Source organism: Microtus ochrogaster, linkage group LG1, assembly GCF_000317375.1.
Source record: "Microtus ochrogaster isolate Prairie Vole_2 linkage group LG1, MicOch1.0, whole genome shotgun sequence".
In the NCBI taxonomy this organism is placed as follows: domain Eukaryota; kingdom Metazoa; phylum Chordata; class Mammalia; order Rodentia; family Cricetidae; genus Microtus; species Microtus ochrogaster.
Window position 1 is genome coordinate 3,446,644 of NC_022027.1, and position 13,299 is coordinate 3,459,942.

At 57.7% G+C, this 13,299-nt stretch overlaps 1 protein-coding gene across 1 annotated transcript; it reads left to right on the forward strand.

Moving 5' to 3' along the window:
* Positions 1-2,426: 2,426 nt before the first annotated feature.
* On the forward strand, positions 2,427-9,713 carry Adamtsl5 (ADAMTS like 5). The gene is made up of 12 exons (XM_005359057.3): positions 2,427-2,551; positions 4,214-4,407; positions 4,501-4,592; positions 4,781-4,841; positions 4,947-5,055; positions 6,004-6,131; positions 6,583-6,694; positions 7,148-7,234; positions 7,319-7,482; positions 7,592-7,781; positions 7,874-7,945; positions 8,087-9,713. The coding sequence occupies exons 2-12, from the start codon at positions 4,276-4,278 to the stop codon at positions 8,386-8,388; spliced, it is 1,449 nt and encodes a 482-aa protein (XP_005359114.1). The 5' UTR covers positions 2,427-2,551; positions 4,214-4,275; the 3' UTR covers positions 8,389-9,713.
* Positions 9,714-13,299: the final 3,586 nt, after the last annotated feature.

The following is a 13,299-nucleotide window of genomic DNA, read 5'->3' on the forward strand; positions in this document are numbered from 1 at the left end:
AGTGCTGGGATTAAAGGCGTGCGCCACCACCGCCCGGCTCGTCTTCCTGATTTATGAGGCAGTCTCACTCTGGAGCCTAGGCTGGCTGGGACTCGATGACTTTGAATCCCTGATCCTCCTATCTCCACCCTCTGCAGTTCTTGGATGTTAGGTGTGTGTAACCGCTCCTGGCTGTTATGTTGGGGATGACATCCCCCCCTCCCAGGTTTTGCAAGCGCTTACGGGTAAACCCCGACCCCAGAACCCTGTCTTGTGCTGAGACCGAGTTTCATGTAGCCCAGGTTAGTTCAAACATCTTATGTAGCTGAGGATGACCTTAACTCCTGACCCTTTTGTGCAGCCACGCCCACTTGTACCCTCTTGATAAATGTTAAAGTGCTGATGCCAGGGCCCTGAACATACGGATAGCCAAGAGCCGCACTAAATCCTGTCCCCTATCTGCACCCCGTCGTGGCAGGGCTTCGGAAATGGGTCCTAGGAGCTTTGAGGATGGGGACCCAGCTGGGTGGGGCCTGTGGAGCTGAGCTGTTCCCAGCAGCAAAATTAAAGGAGCTCTGGCTCACTCATGCGCCCTCTACCGGGCGTAGCCGGGACTGCACGAGGCGCCGCACAGAGCCTGTTCCGTACACACCCTACAGAGCTCAGCACTTACTTTCTACATAAGCCCTGGTAGGACCGGTGCCCGCTCTATGGCCTTGCGGGGCTCGGCTTTTGCGGCGCTTTTGCCGCGCGCCTGCTTTACCGCGTATAGGGACTGTTGTAGGGACTCTGGGGAAAGAGCCACTTTTCAGGGCAGAGTGCCTGCTGTATATCCCTGTGAGGGGATATGCCTGTTGTATGTGTGTGCCATGCTGTACACAGTGCCTGCTGTACGCATGTTCTGCAAGACATAGTGCTTTCTGTCTCCATGTATCATGGGCCATGGTGCCTGATGTACATCTCCCCTTCAGGCCCGGCTCTGTGCATTCCCCGGAGAGTATAGTTCCTGTTGCATATGTCCTCTGTAAATCAGCGTCGGTGGTGCTGCCGTCCCCAACACTGTCCCCATCTTTGCTTCACTGAGAGGCCCTTTCCTCTCACATCAGGAATTCAGGACTGTCCCTTATTCTTGTGCTGACCCCAGCTGGGTCACCCCTCTCTGTGGCCCCTGTTCCCGACACTCCATGCCATCTGGGTGATGGGCGTCAGAAGTTGGAGTGATGGCCTGGTGGCCTTCTCCCCTCACTGGGACTGGCTACTTAGTGTCATTTTGCAAGCCACTGTGTACACAAAGCTGTGAGCTAAGTGGTTATACTCGGAGGCGTTTCCTATGGCTGGCCCTTGCTGGGCCCTGAAGCAGGTGTATACAGTAGGCTCTGTGCCCTGCATGGAGTAAATACTGCAGGCAGTCTGCGTTTTAGGGAGTGCATACAGCAGGCACTGTGCCCTAAGGGGAAAGTGCCCGGACCCTGGTCAGCCAGGCGGGCTTCCTAGAGGAGGCAAGTTCAGCGTCCAGGAGCAGCGCAGCCCACACAGCACCGACCATCGGAGTGTTGCAGACTTCCACCCGGCTGCCAGAGGCCGCCACGGAGGGGTTGGGGTTGGTGGAAGCCTTGGAGGATCCAAAAGAAGCTGTCTGGGGAAACTGAGGCGGAGGACTAGAGGCCAGAACCAGGCGCGGGAAGCTGCACTGGCGGCGGGCCTGGAGGGCGGAACCGGGTGGAGCAATGGTGACGGCAGCGCACGGGAATGTGCAACAGGGAGGGTCCCTCCATCCCCAACGGGCATGCGGGGCCTCTTGAGGGGATGTTGGGGACCCGTGTGCAGAGTCTGGTTATATAGGGGAGATGGAGACCAGGGCGGGGGTCTAATTGGGGGTAACAGGGACCAGGGTGGGGAGGCCTAATTGCGGGTGATGGGGACCGATTTGGAGGGTCCCTGGGATGGATGGTTGGGATGAGTCGAGGAGCCTGGGTTGAGCGTGTGATGGGGATGGGGTTGATGAGTCTGGTTGCGGGGTGATGCAGACCAGGACTGGGTACTCAGGATGGGAGGTCGCCCTGGTACACACTATCCCACTCAAAGCCCCAGCTCCGAGCGCATTCCCCGGCCCTGAGTGCGGCGCCCGGAATAGCAACCCGGTAACCCCCGCGCACCGCCCCGCAGCTGGACTTCCCAAGGTCATTGGCACCCAGGATACCAGGACCAATGTTGGACCACGGCGCTGCCTGGCGCTGTCGGTCAGTCCCCTGCCGCAGCTCCAGGCCCAACCCAAACGCCGGTTCCTACCGCACGAGGGCGCCCCAGGCCTGCGCCCTCGGTGACCCTAGTCTGGGCGCGCCTTGGGAGGCCCGGTGGGAGGGACCGACTGAGTTCTCAGTCCCGCACCTCGGGGGCCCCGCTGCTTCCGCCAGTCCCTGGGGCGTCCCAGGGAAGCCTGGACGCCTTGCCTTGGGCTCTGAGCAGCGGGTAAATTCCTCTTCTCATCCTGCCAATACCCCGGCTGGTGTGGCGACAATGCAATTGGCTCCTTTCCCTACTTGGGGCGAAAGCAGTGATCCCTAGGATGGCGGTAAGTTTGGGGGTCGCGCTTCCTCTGGGGTGGAACTGAGGCTGAGGACTGGCTTGCCCAGTGACTGCTCCGTCAGTGCAGGAGAGGGGTGTACTGCTCCGGAAAGGGCATAACTGACGTGGATATACGGCCCCCCAAGAGGAGGTTGTGGGATGACCAAATCCCCTCCCCAGCCTCTCCCTTCGCGGGCCAGCCCAACCTCTGGGGCCGCAGAGGGAGGGCTCCCGGCGTCCGTCTTGAAGCAACTCCCCAGAGTTTCCAACTTCTACAGCCACCTCGGTCCCCAAGGCGCCCGAAAGGGTGGAATGACAACGTCAGACTGGCTGACAAACGGGGAGAACCTGGCTCCAGTCGGGTTGGGGGGCCCCTGCCTTCCCCTTCATCAGGTACATGGGCCGTGTGGGCTGAGAAATTGAGCTCCTGTGTGCCCTTCAGAGCGCTGGCCCCGACCCCAGAAGGGACTCACGGGGCCTTGGTTCTCGTCCCTCCTGGCTTGTCCTGCCAGGCCCCATCACGAGGAGGGCGTGGGCCGACAATGACTTCATCCAGTCCCTGTAGATGGGGAAACTGAGGCCTCTACTCAGCCCTACCCGCCCCCTTCCTCTGCAGACCCCCTGGGCATCGCAGCCCACACTCCTGGCAGATGAAACCATGATGTTGGAAGGAGGCCAAGTCAGCTTTTCTCTGCCCGCCACAGGGGATCTCCATAGACTATTGGTGTCCCGGAGCAGAGAGGTCCTCAGGGGCAGAGCTGGGAGGAATGAGCCCCTACTGGCTGCTCCCTCTACAGGGTCTCAGAGACTCAAAGACACTGCACAGACAGGGAAACTGAGGCCTGAGGAAATGGAATGGTTGGCTCCCAGCCACCCAGGAAGTTAGATGAAACTTGCACCACCTAAACACTGTCCTTAAAAGATTCCTCTCATCGTTGGCACTAGGACCAGCTGTGTGCACTGGAACAGAACACGCTAGTCAGGAGTTGTGGGGCACGCCATTTATTTATTCATTTATTTATTTATTTTTGTTTTTCGAGACAGGGTTTCTCTGTGTAACAGCCCTAATTGTCCTGGAACTCCCTCTTGTAGACCAGGCTGGCCTAGAACTCACAGAGATCCACCTGCTTCTGCCTCCCAAGTGCTGGGATTAATGGCTATAAAGTGAGTTCCAGACCAGCCTGGACTATACAACGAGACCCTGTCTCAAACAAAGAGTTGGAAAGATGTTCAGGGTTAAAGACCTCATCCTGTGCTTTAAGAGAACTCAGGCTGGGTACCCAGCACCTTGTCAGGCTGCTCACGACTGTAACCAGCTTAACTTAGGGGTCGATGCTTCTGCCATATTCGGACACTACACTAGAAGTAAAAATAAATTCTGTTATTTCGTTTTTAAGGACACAGTTTCTCTGTGTAGCCCTGGCTGTCCTGGAACTCGCTCTGTAGACCAGGCTGGCCTCGAACTCACAGAGATCCGCCTGTCTCTGCCTCCTGAGTGCTGGGATTAAAGGCGTGTGCCGTCACAGCCATCTAAAAACAAGATTAATTTTAAAACAAGTAACAACGCATCAAATTTCCTAGTCCCCACTGAGTGCCTGACCTGAGCCAATAATCCCCTCAAGGCTTTCCAGAAATGGGGGCGGGACTGTTGTTACCTCATTCTTTTTAGAGACAAGAGGGCCCAGAGAGGTTTAGCCGCCATCGGGGATCACACAGCCAGCCAGGGCTGAGATGGCAACCCACCCTGGTCCCGCTGATCACCGCCTCTTGGGACTTCTGTGCTCCCTCAGACCCCGCCTCTTCCGGAATCTTCTGCTTCTGTTGTGCACCCTCCTGAGCTGTGATTTGAGGGGTACTGCTCAGGTAGGGGGTGAAGGAGCCCTGGAAGCACACAGGAATGTGGATGGGGGACCCTAGCTCTCCTTCTGGCTGACCCTCCTCTCTGCCCTCAAGTAGGGTCCCGGGGAATGGACGCCCTGGGGGTCTTGGAGCAGGTGTTCCAGCTCTTGTGGCCGGGGCGTCTCGGTGCGCAGCCGCCGTTGTGTCCGGTAAGTCGGGAGCCCCTCCCTCCGCCGCCCGCCCGGCCGCGCCCTCTGCCTGCCCACACACGCAGTGTGCCCTTTAATCCCACGGAGCCAGCTGGAATGCGGGTGGGGCTGGTGGGGGCAGGCGATGGGAAGGGGTCCCCGAGAGGGTGGGGGAGTCCTGCTCCGCTCAGAACACCCTTTTCTTCCAGACTTCCCGGGGAGGAACCTTGCTGGGGAGACAGCCATGAATACCGGGTGTGCCAGCTGCCGGTAAACCCCAGAGTTCGCCCTGAATCGCTCTTGCTTTGTTACACCCACCTCAAATAACCCTCTCGGTGTTGCTGGTCTGATCTACCAGTCTATACCCTTTCCCAGGACTGCCCGCCAGGGGCGAAACCCTTCCGAGACCTGCAATGTGCTCTCTACAATGGCCTTCCTGTCCTGGGCACCCAGAAGACCTACCAGTGGGTGCCCTTCCACGGAGGTGAGTAATCTGACTTCCTGGGATTGAAAAGAAACAGAGAACTTTGAAAAGAGTTAAGAAATACCCACAGAGGCGGGCACTGGAATGGGGTTTTGAAGCATATGTAGAGCTGATGGAAGAAAAAAATGGTCCCTTTTACACAGGATCAAACTCCAGGCTATGGATTGGTTTAGAGTTTTATCCAGAGGCCAATAGTTTTCAGACTGATCCCACTAACAGGAAATGTTGTCGCACGGAGCTGAAAATAGCAGCTTATATAACTGGGTGCCCGGGGCCCCGGGGCAGCACGCCTCCAGACTGAAGGGAGACAGGCAGCTTCGGCCACCGGAGGGGTGGAGAGCGATAGGACCAGCCTAAAACGGAGAACCTTTCATCAACCCTTGGAGCCCTATCCTGTGCCCAAGGCATCGACTAGGTTGGCCTTGTCTCTGCCTGCCACCAGCCAGCCTGCGGGGCTTATCTAACAGAGAGGAGAAACTGAGGTACACTACAGGCTGGTAGTACAGCCATGCTCCAGGGCTAATAAAGGCAGTTTTATTGGGCCTGAAAGAGAATGAGCTCCAGGAGGGAAGCGGGTTGGGGTATGGAGAAACAGAACCAAGAGGTGTAGGGAAATTTATGGCCGAGAGGTGGTCCTGCATGGCCTTAATTCCAGGACAAGAGAGGAAGAGGCAGGTGGATCCCTGAATTCGGCCTGGTCTACAGGGCTAGTTCTCCTATAGCCAGGGTTATGTAAAGAGACCCTGTCTCAAAAAAAAAAGAAAGAAAAGAAAAAAAGGCAGAAAGAAAGTACATGACGTGGAGAGGAGGAGATGGAGGTTGGCCATGAAGGGCACAGCGCCTGGGGGAAGGAAGCTGGAGGTGAGGGCTGGGGAGCTGCAATGAACTGCGGGTAGGGACTGGCGATGAGTTGGAGGCCCCGGGCTCACTCATCCCTCCCGTCCTCAGCACCCAACCTGTGTGACCTCAACTGCTTGGCTGAGGGCCATGCCTTCTACCATAGCTTTGGCCGCGTGCTGGATGGCACCCCTTGCACCCCAGAGGCCCAGGGCCTCTGCATAGCAGGCCGTTGTCTGGTGAGGACCCCTTGGCCCCGCCCTACCACGGTATTTCCCTCCAGACTCCGCCTTTATATGTGACCCCGCCCAGACGGCCTCCGGCCAATTACATCAGTTCCCGCCCCTACAAACTACTCCGCCCATCGCTGGGGGGAGAGCCTCAGGCTCCTTCAAAGCCCCGCCCATCTGGCTCCAGGCTCCACCCACTCCGCGAGTTACCCGCTCATAGCTCCTCTCTCACACAGGCTTTGCTCCTAGGGTCTTCTTTCAGATCCCTCCTTCATGCCCAAGCCCCGCCCACCCCTGACCCCACCCACTCTGCTCAGCTCACACCAGGTCCATGCCGGCACTTTCTCCAGCCCCGCCTCTGCTTCGCCCTTAGCCCCACCCACTCGCGACGCCCGCTCCATCTGGCCACGCCCCCTTCCGCAGCCCCGCCCATTCTGACCCAGTGCCCTCGCCCCCGCAGAGCGCTGGCTGTGATGGGCTGCTGGGCTCCGGCGCCGTCGAGGACCGCTGCGGCCTCTGCGGTGGCGCCAACGACTCGTGCCTCTTCGTGCAGCGCGTGTTTCGCGACGCGGGTGACTGCCCCGTCCCGCCTCAGCGCATGCGCTTGAGGAGTAGCGTTGAGAAGGGTGTCCCTTTAACAAGGCGGGCTCCCAGGAGCCAGGGTTCTCGTTGATTGGACATTCGGAGGCCCCGCTCCTCGAGCCTTTCTCCTGATTGGCTCATGTCAAAGCGTCCCACCCTCTCTTGAAAAAAAATGCCCTTTTAACCCCTTTCCTGCCTCTTCTCCATAGCTTCTCATTTAATCCGCAACTATCCATCCCTGCTCACATGACAATGTCACCCAAAGTGCACCTGTCCACTGCGCACCTCAGCTCATCCCTCCCTGTGCACCCCAGAACATTCCTGCGCACTCCAAAGCATCCCCTGTATACCCCAGTGCGTCCCGCTACTGTGCACCCCTGAGCACACCCGAGCATCCCAGAAAATCCTGCCTTGCTACACCCCCAACCTCCCGCCTGTCCCAGGTGCCTTCGCCGGCTACTGGAACGTGACTCTGATCCCCAAGGGCGCCAGGCACATCCGCGTGGCCCAGAGCAGCCACAACTACCTGGGTACGGTGGGGCATCAGGGGAAACTGAGGCTGGGGTGTGGGGACAGGCAGTTTCCGCGAGCGCAGGCTGACTGCTTCCTTGCAGCGTTAGTGGAGCGCGATGGCCGCTACGTGATCAACGGCGACGGGGTGCCCAGCTCACCTGGCACCTACGAGACCGCGGGTACCCGCGTAGTCTACACCCGCGGCGTGGGTCTCGAGGAGACCTTGCAGGCGTCCGGCCCCACCTCCCAGGAGCTGTTGTTGCAGGTGGGCAGGAGTGGACGGCTTGAGGCGGGACACCGGGGTAGGTTAACTGGGGAGTCAGGGGTTCGAGGGGAGAGCAGGCCGCCAGCTCCCGCGCGCCCTTCTGCTCCAGGTGCTGCTGCGGGAGCCCAACCCAGGAGTGCACTTCGAGTTCTGGCTGCCCCGGGAGCGCTATGGACCCTTCCAGGCTCAGGCGCAGGCCCTGGGCTGGCCCCTGCGACAGCCTCAGCCCCGGGAGGTGGAGCCTCAACTTGCCGAGACCCCTGTGGTCCGGGAGGCCATCCCTGCTCGGGATGCACCAGGTGAGATGGGGACAGCGGGAGCGGGGTCAGGCAGGAAGCAAGTCCGGCCTGTGTCACTCACAACACCCTCCCCTTCCCCCCCCCCACCGTAGACTCCTGCGGGCCTTGCCCTGACAGCCGGGGCCGTGCACACCGGCTTCTCCACTACTGCGGCAGCGACTTTGGTGAGACCCCTGACCTTTGGCTCCACCTACTGACCCCAATGACCCTTAACTCCTAGATAGTTGCTCTGACCCTCTCCATTGAACTCAGCTGACCCAAAAGCCTTGAGGGTCCACCTGACCCTCGGTGTCACCTTCGCGTAGTGTTCCAGGCCCGTGTGCTGGGCCGCCACCGCCAGGCCCAAGAGACCCGCTATGAGGTGCGTATTCTGCTCATCTACAAAAACCGCTCGCCGCTGCGCACTCGAGAGTATGTGTGGGCGCCAGGCCACTGTCCTTGCCCATCACTGGCTCCCCATCGAGAGTACCTGTTGGCTGCCAGGCGAGTGGTCAGCCCTGATGGCACACAGGACCGGCTACTGCTGCCCCACGCTGGCTATGCTCGGCTCTGGAGTCCTGCAGAGGAGAGCCGAGTTCACCTGGCTGCCCGGCGCTGTCCAGTATAAACCCCCGGAGGTCGGAGCCTCACCAGGTGTTTCTGCGACTCAGCAACTCAGGAAAATCTCCCACCTGGATTATTTTGAGACAGGTTCTCACTGTTTATATAACCTTGGCTGCATAGACCAGACCGGCCTCGAACTCATAGAGGTCCACCTGTCTCTGCCTCTCCAGTGCTAGGATTAAAAGCCGGCCTGCATCATATCTAAGAACTTTAAGGATCCTGGCTACTTCCATCAAGCGAGTTTGGTCCATTCCTTCTAAAATTACTATTTAACTTTTACAAGAACTTAGAAAAAGAACAAATCCCTTCCCTGTCACTTACCAGCTGTAAAGGCTCAGGGACACCCCAGTAAAGTGGCCGTCACTGTGCTCAGACAGACACACCCATTCTCATCTTTTCCTGACACCCCCTGCCAGTGCACTGGACCCATTATGAGACCAGCACAGGACTGATGAGAGACTGGGAGCACACAAGAGAATCGATGAACCTCCAATCCCGCCCCTCTTCAGGCTTCTCACATCATGGGTGTCTATCCTACAGTCACTCAACAAACCATCCCTAGTGGGGTGTCCCTTTAGGCTGTCCCCTCTGGGTCCTGTCTCTGTCATATGGTTTAACCTGTCTTCGGTGACCATCCAGGTCTGGCTGGGATCCAGAGGTCAGCGGACTGTCAGCTTTACCCTTGCTCCTCCACAAGAGCTCCTCTGGCCTCTATCCCAAGTCCTCAGTTTTCCCATCTATTAGCTCTCTGTGGACACTTGGCTCTCCGATGAGCATTTATTGAGCACTGACTGCGTGCGGGAGACCCGGCAAGTCCTGGGGGCACAGTGCTGTTGTGGGAAAAGCAATGGTCACTTTGTTTGATGTGATAGTCTTTTGGGGTGCAGAGAGCACCAAGAACCTCTCCCACATCCCAGATAGCGAGCAGCCCGGGTCTACAGGGATCTGTCGGATCCTAGCTCCCCCTGGTGGCGGGACCATGAATTCCCAGGCGGGAAGATGGTCTGCAGGGGCCAGTTCCAGCAGGCCTTGGGGACCTCACACCCACCTATAATGGCTGCCCAATGTGACACTAGAGTCCAGGGCAGGGTCATCTCTGCTCTGGTCCTGGCGCTGAGCCCGGTACACATGACAGCACGGGTAACCCAGGAGTAGTGGATAGGCGTAAGTGGCTGGTATTACTGGCGCACGCCAGGAGCGTGAGGCCTGGCTCTTCCCCTGGGTACTGCAGTACTGCCCAGACTGCTGGTTCCAATGACAGACAGGGAACTATCCCCCAAAACGCCGTTCATCTCAAATTTGGCTCTTTGTGGTAATCAATAAAGGGGGATGTTTTAACTTGAAAACATTGAGAGTCATTAATAAACGAAAATGAAGACCGCAGGAAGATACCTTCGCTGGCCCGGGCCTGGGATCCCAGCGGGGAGGCGGGGGATCACCTGGGTCACCTAGGAAGCTTAAGAAGAGCGTCTCAAAATAAAAAAATGGACAGTCAGGCGGTGGTGGCGCACGCCTTTGACCCCAGCACTCGGGAGGCAGAGGCAGGCAGATCTCTGTAAGTTGGAGGCCAGCCTGGTCCACAGAGCGAGTTCTAGGACAGGCTCCAAAGCTATAGAGAAACCCTGTCTTGAAAAATAAATAAATAAAGTAGACAGAGGGCCTGCCATTGTGGCGCAGATGGTAGAGAGATTGCCTGGCGGGCGTTCGAACCTGCGTTCGAACCCCAGGAGCCGGGAAAAGGCTGTGCAGAGGATCCTGGGGCTGATGGCCGGCTTAGCCAGGTCCATGGCTTCCTAGTTCAGTGAGAGTCAGTAAGGTCTCACCTAGCCTAGGCTTGACCCTGGTGTCCCCTGATCCTGTCCTAACCCATACCTGGTTCCTCTGTGGTTCGAATTAATGGGCCAGGTTGAGGAGCAATCGAACTTCTGGCCTTTTCCACTGCCTCATCAATGGCTGACCCGGGTGGGTGGGGCCCACCTCAGAGGGGAGGAGCTATTGCCAGTTCCCTTTTGCAGCCTCCCCATCCCCAACTCTGAGCAAGCTGGATTCCCCCACACCCCTACGGGCCCCTACCCACCAAGGCCATACTGTAGTCAGATCCCTTTTTCAAACCAGCTGCTGCAGCCAAGGGGACAGGCACCCCGGGGCTGCAGCCAAGGGGACAGGCACCCTGGGGCTGCAGCCAAGGGGACAGGCACCCGGGGCTGGGGGAGGTTAATTAGTGGGTGCCCTGGAAGAATCCAGAGCAGAAGCTGAAGTCCTCCCCAAGATCTCCAAGTCACTGTAGGTCCTCTGCTCCAGGGACAAGGGCTTTTCATTTTCACTGCTCCTCAAACTTGCCAGGCCCCGTCCCCCTCCCCCACCGTGCCCCAGGGCTTTGCACCTCTGCCCTGGGACCTTTGGACACCAGCTTCTATGACCCCTGGCAAACAGCAGTCTTCTCAGTCTCCTGCAATGATTTGCTGAAATTTATTTTTTAAAAAAAAAATTCTTAATATGCACATCAGGCTAGCCTGGAACTCACCACATAGTTAGTCCTGGCTGGACTGGAACTGCTCTGCAGATCAGGCTGGCTCAGACTCAAAGAGGTCCTCTTGCCTGTGCCTCCTGAGTTCTGGAATTAAGGACTTGTGATACTACACCCCGCCCAACACTTCTGAAAAGGTCTCCTGTAGCCCAGGCTAGTCTCAAATTCCTGCTGTAGCAGAAGATGACCTTGAACTAATAAATGCTTTGAGCCCAGTATCCCAAGTTTCTTACTACCTCCTCCTCCATTCGAATGCACCAAGATGGGGGCAACCATTGACTGCTCTAAGATGTTTCATTTTCTGGAAACTGTGTTGGAGGCATAGAGGCCACACCTCCCTAGCAGAGCCTTGGGAGAGATTGGGTTACACAAGACAAAGTCACCCCAGGACAACTCTGTGACAGCATTGTGTGCAAATACATTAGGGTTTATGGCTGATCCCACTGTGATTTCTCCTGAATATTCCAATTGAAGAGCTAGGGGTGGATAGGCCAGCGAAAATGAGGGATTTGAGGCATGGTCAGATTGGAGCCCTGCCTAGAATCCCCAGTGAGGGGCCGGGGGCATGGCCAGAGATGGAGCAGTGGTCCAATACTCAGAATCCCTGGATACCATCTGAGGACTATGAAAATAAAATCCAATTACCAACTGTCTCGGTCTGTGACCCTGGCTGTCTGCAGCGTGCATCTGGACCTGGCCAGTCCCACACTGGTCCCATGTGCACAGCCCAGCACGCTACCTGCCTAGGCACAAGTGTCAGGTGTGGCCAGAGCTGTCCTCTCACCTGCTTGTGGGGAGAGAGAGGAGGGAACAGACTTGGCCCTAAGTCTATGACGGGATGGGGGTGATTGATGTGTATGTGGCTATGTGGTCCCTACTGAGACATTCCTGCCTGAGGGAGGGAGGGAGGGGGGGAGGGAGGAGGGGTAAACTGGAAGAGAACCGGAGGAGGGAGGCTCAGAGACCAACAGAAGGGCCAGGAGTTATGCTGCCAAGGACCCCAGCTCAGTTCCCAGCATGCACCTTGGCGGCTTCACACCTGCAACTGGTGCCTCTGTCCATTGCCAGCACCTCTTGCACAGACATCGGTGGTGGCGCATGCCTTTAATCCCAGCACTTGGGAGGCAGAGGCAGGCGGATCTCTGGGAGTTCAAGGTCAGCCTGCTCTACAAGAATAAGTTCCATGAAGGGAAGGCTCCAAAGCTACACAGAGAAACCCTGTCTCGAAAAAAAATTAAAAATCTCAGAAAACCCTGAGAAAGCTTTCTAGTCTTTTGAACAATAGGGAGAGAACTGGTCACCCTGGCTGGGGTGACTCCCCCCCACTTCTGTAAGTAACACCAATAAATTCCACTCCCAGCCAGAGCGGCTGATTGCATGTCTCTGGCCTGTGACTACCCCCTCATCTGGAGCAAACACTAATGTTTTTCCCACACAGGTTGTTCATCACTATGACCTCAGAACTTGGGTGGCTGAGGTCAGAGACTATGTTCCCAGCAGCCTGGGCTACACACCAAAATGCTGTTTCAGGGAAGAAGGGAGGACATAGGTTTTCTGCCTGGGCCTAACCACGTGGTTGGGGTTCATTCCCGATAGTCCACTCAGCAGCTGAGCTGACACGCTCGTGAGCCTGAGCCGGTGATTTTATTGCGTGCTTCAGAGGATAGATGGTACACGGGGACCCCAGGTGGTGTTTCATGTGCACCCTGACAGATGTTTGATGGGCTCGTGTGGGGCTCCCGTGGAATTCATGGGCAGGTTGAACATGTGGGGGCCCAACAAGTGGGTGTCTGACTTGGCGCTGTGGCAGATGTCCGACTTTGGTGTGTAGGTGGGCAGTTCTCTTCTGTGGCTCTCAAGGACAGATGTTTGGTGTGACTCTCACGGTGCTCCAGTGGCTCCAGCGGGCAGGTGTCCAGGCGTGGCCCTAGTATGCCAGGTGTTGTAAGAGCCAGCAGTGTCTCGGGCAGCGCAGCTGGTAACTCGGCCATTTGCAGGTGATCTCCGTGGTGGACTCAGATATGTACTCCAGAGAGGACTCAGAGTGACAGGGGGCTAGGCGCTCGGGCTCGGGCTCAGGCACCAAGCTGCTGCCTGCCACCTCTATGGTCTGTGCCTTCGGGTCCTCCTTGTTGTTCTTGGAACCCTCATCCCCGGGCTCGCTGGGGGCCTTGCTGCCAGCCTGGTGAGGATCAGGGGGTGTGCTGGGTGATGGGGCTCTCGGCGAGCCCTGGTTGGAGACGCTGATGCGCTGTGTGGAGGTGGGTGCAGATGCAGCTGCTGTCGACCGGCCAGCCGGCTGGGCTAATGCTGAGGCCTGAGGGGTCTGCTGGTTGTTCCCCAGGTGCCGGCCCGCTGTCCGAGTAGGTCCTGAGGACCGGCCCGCTG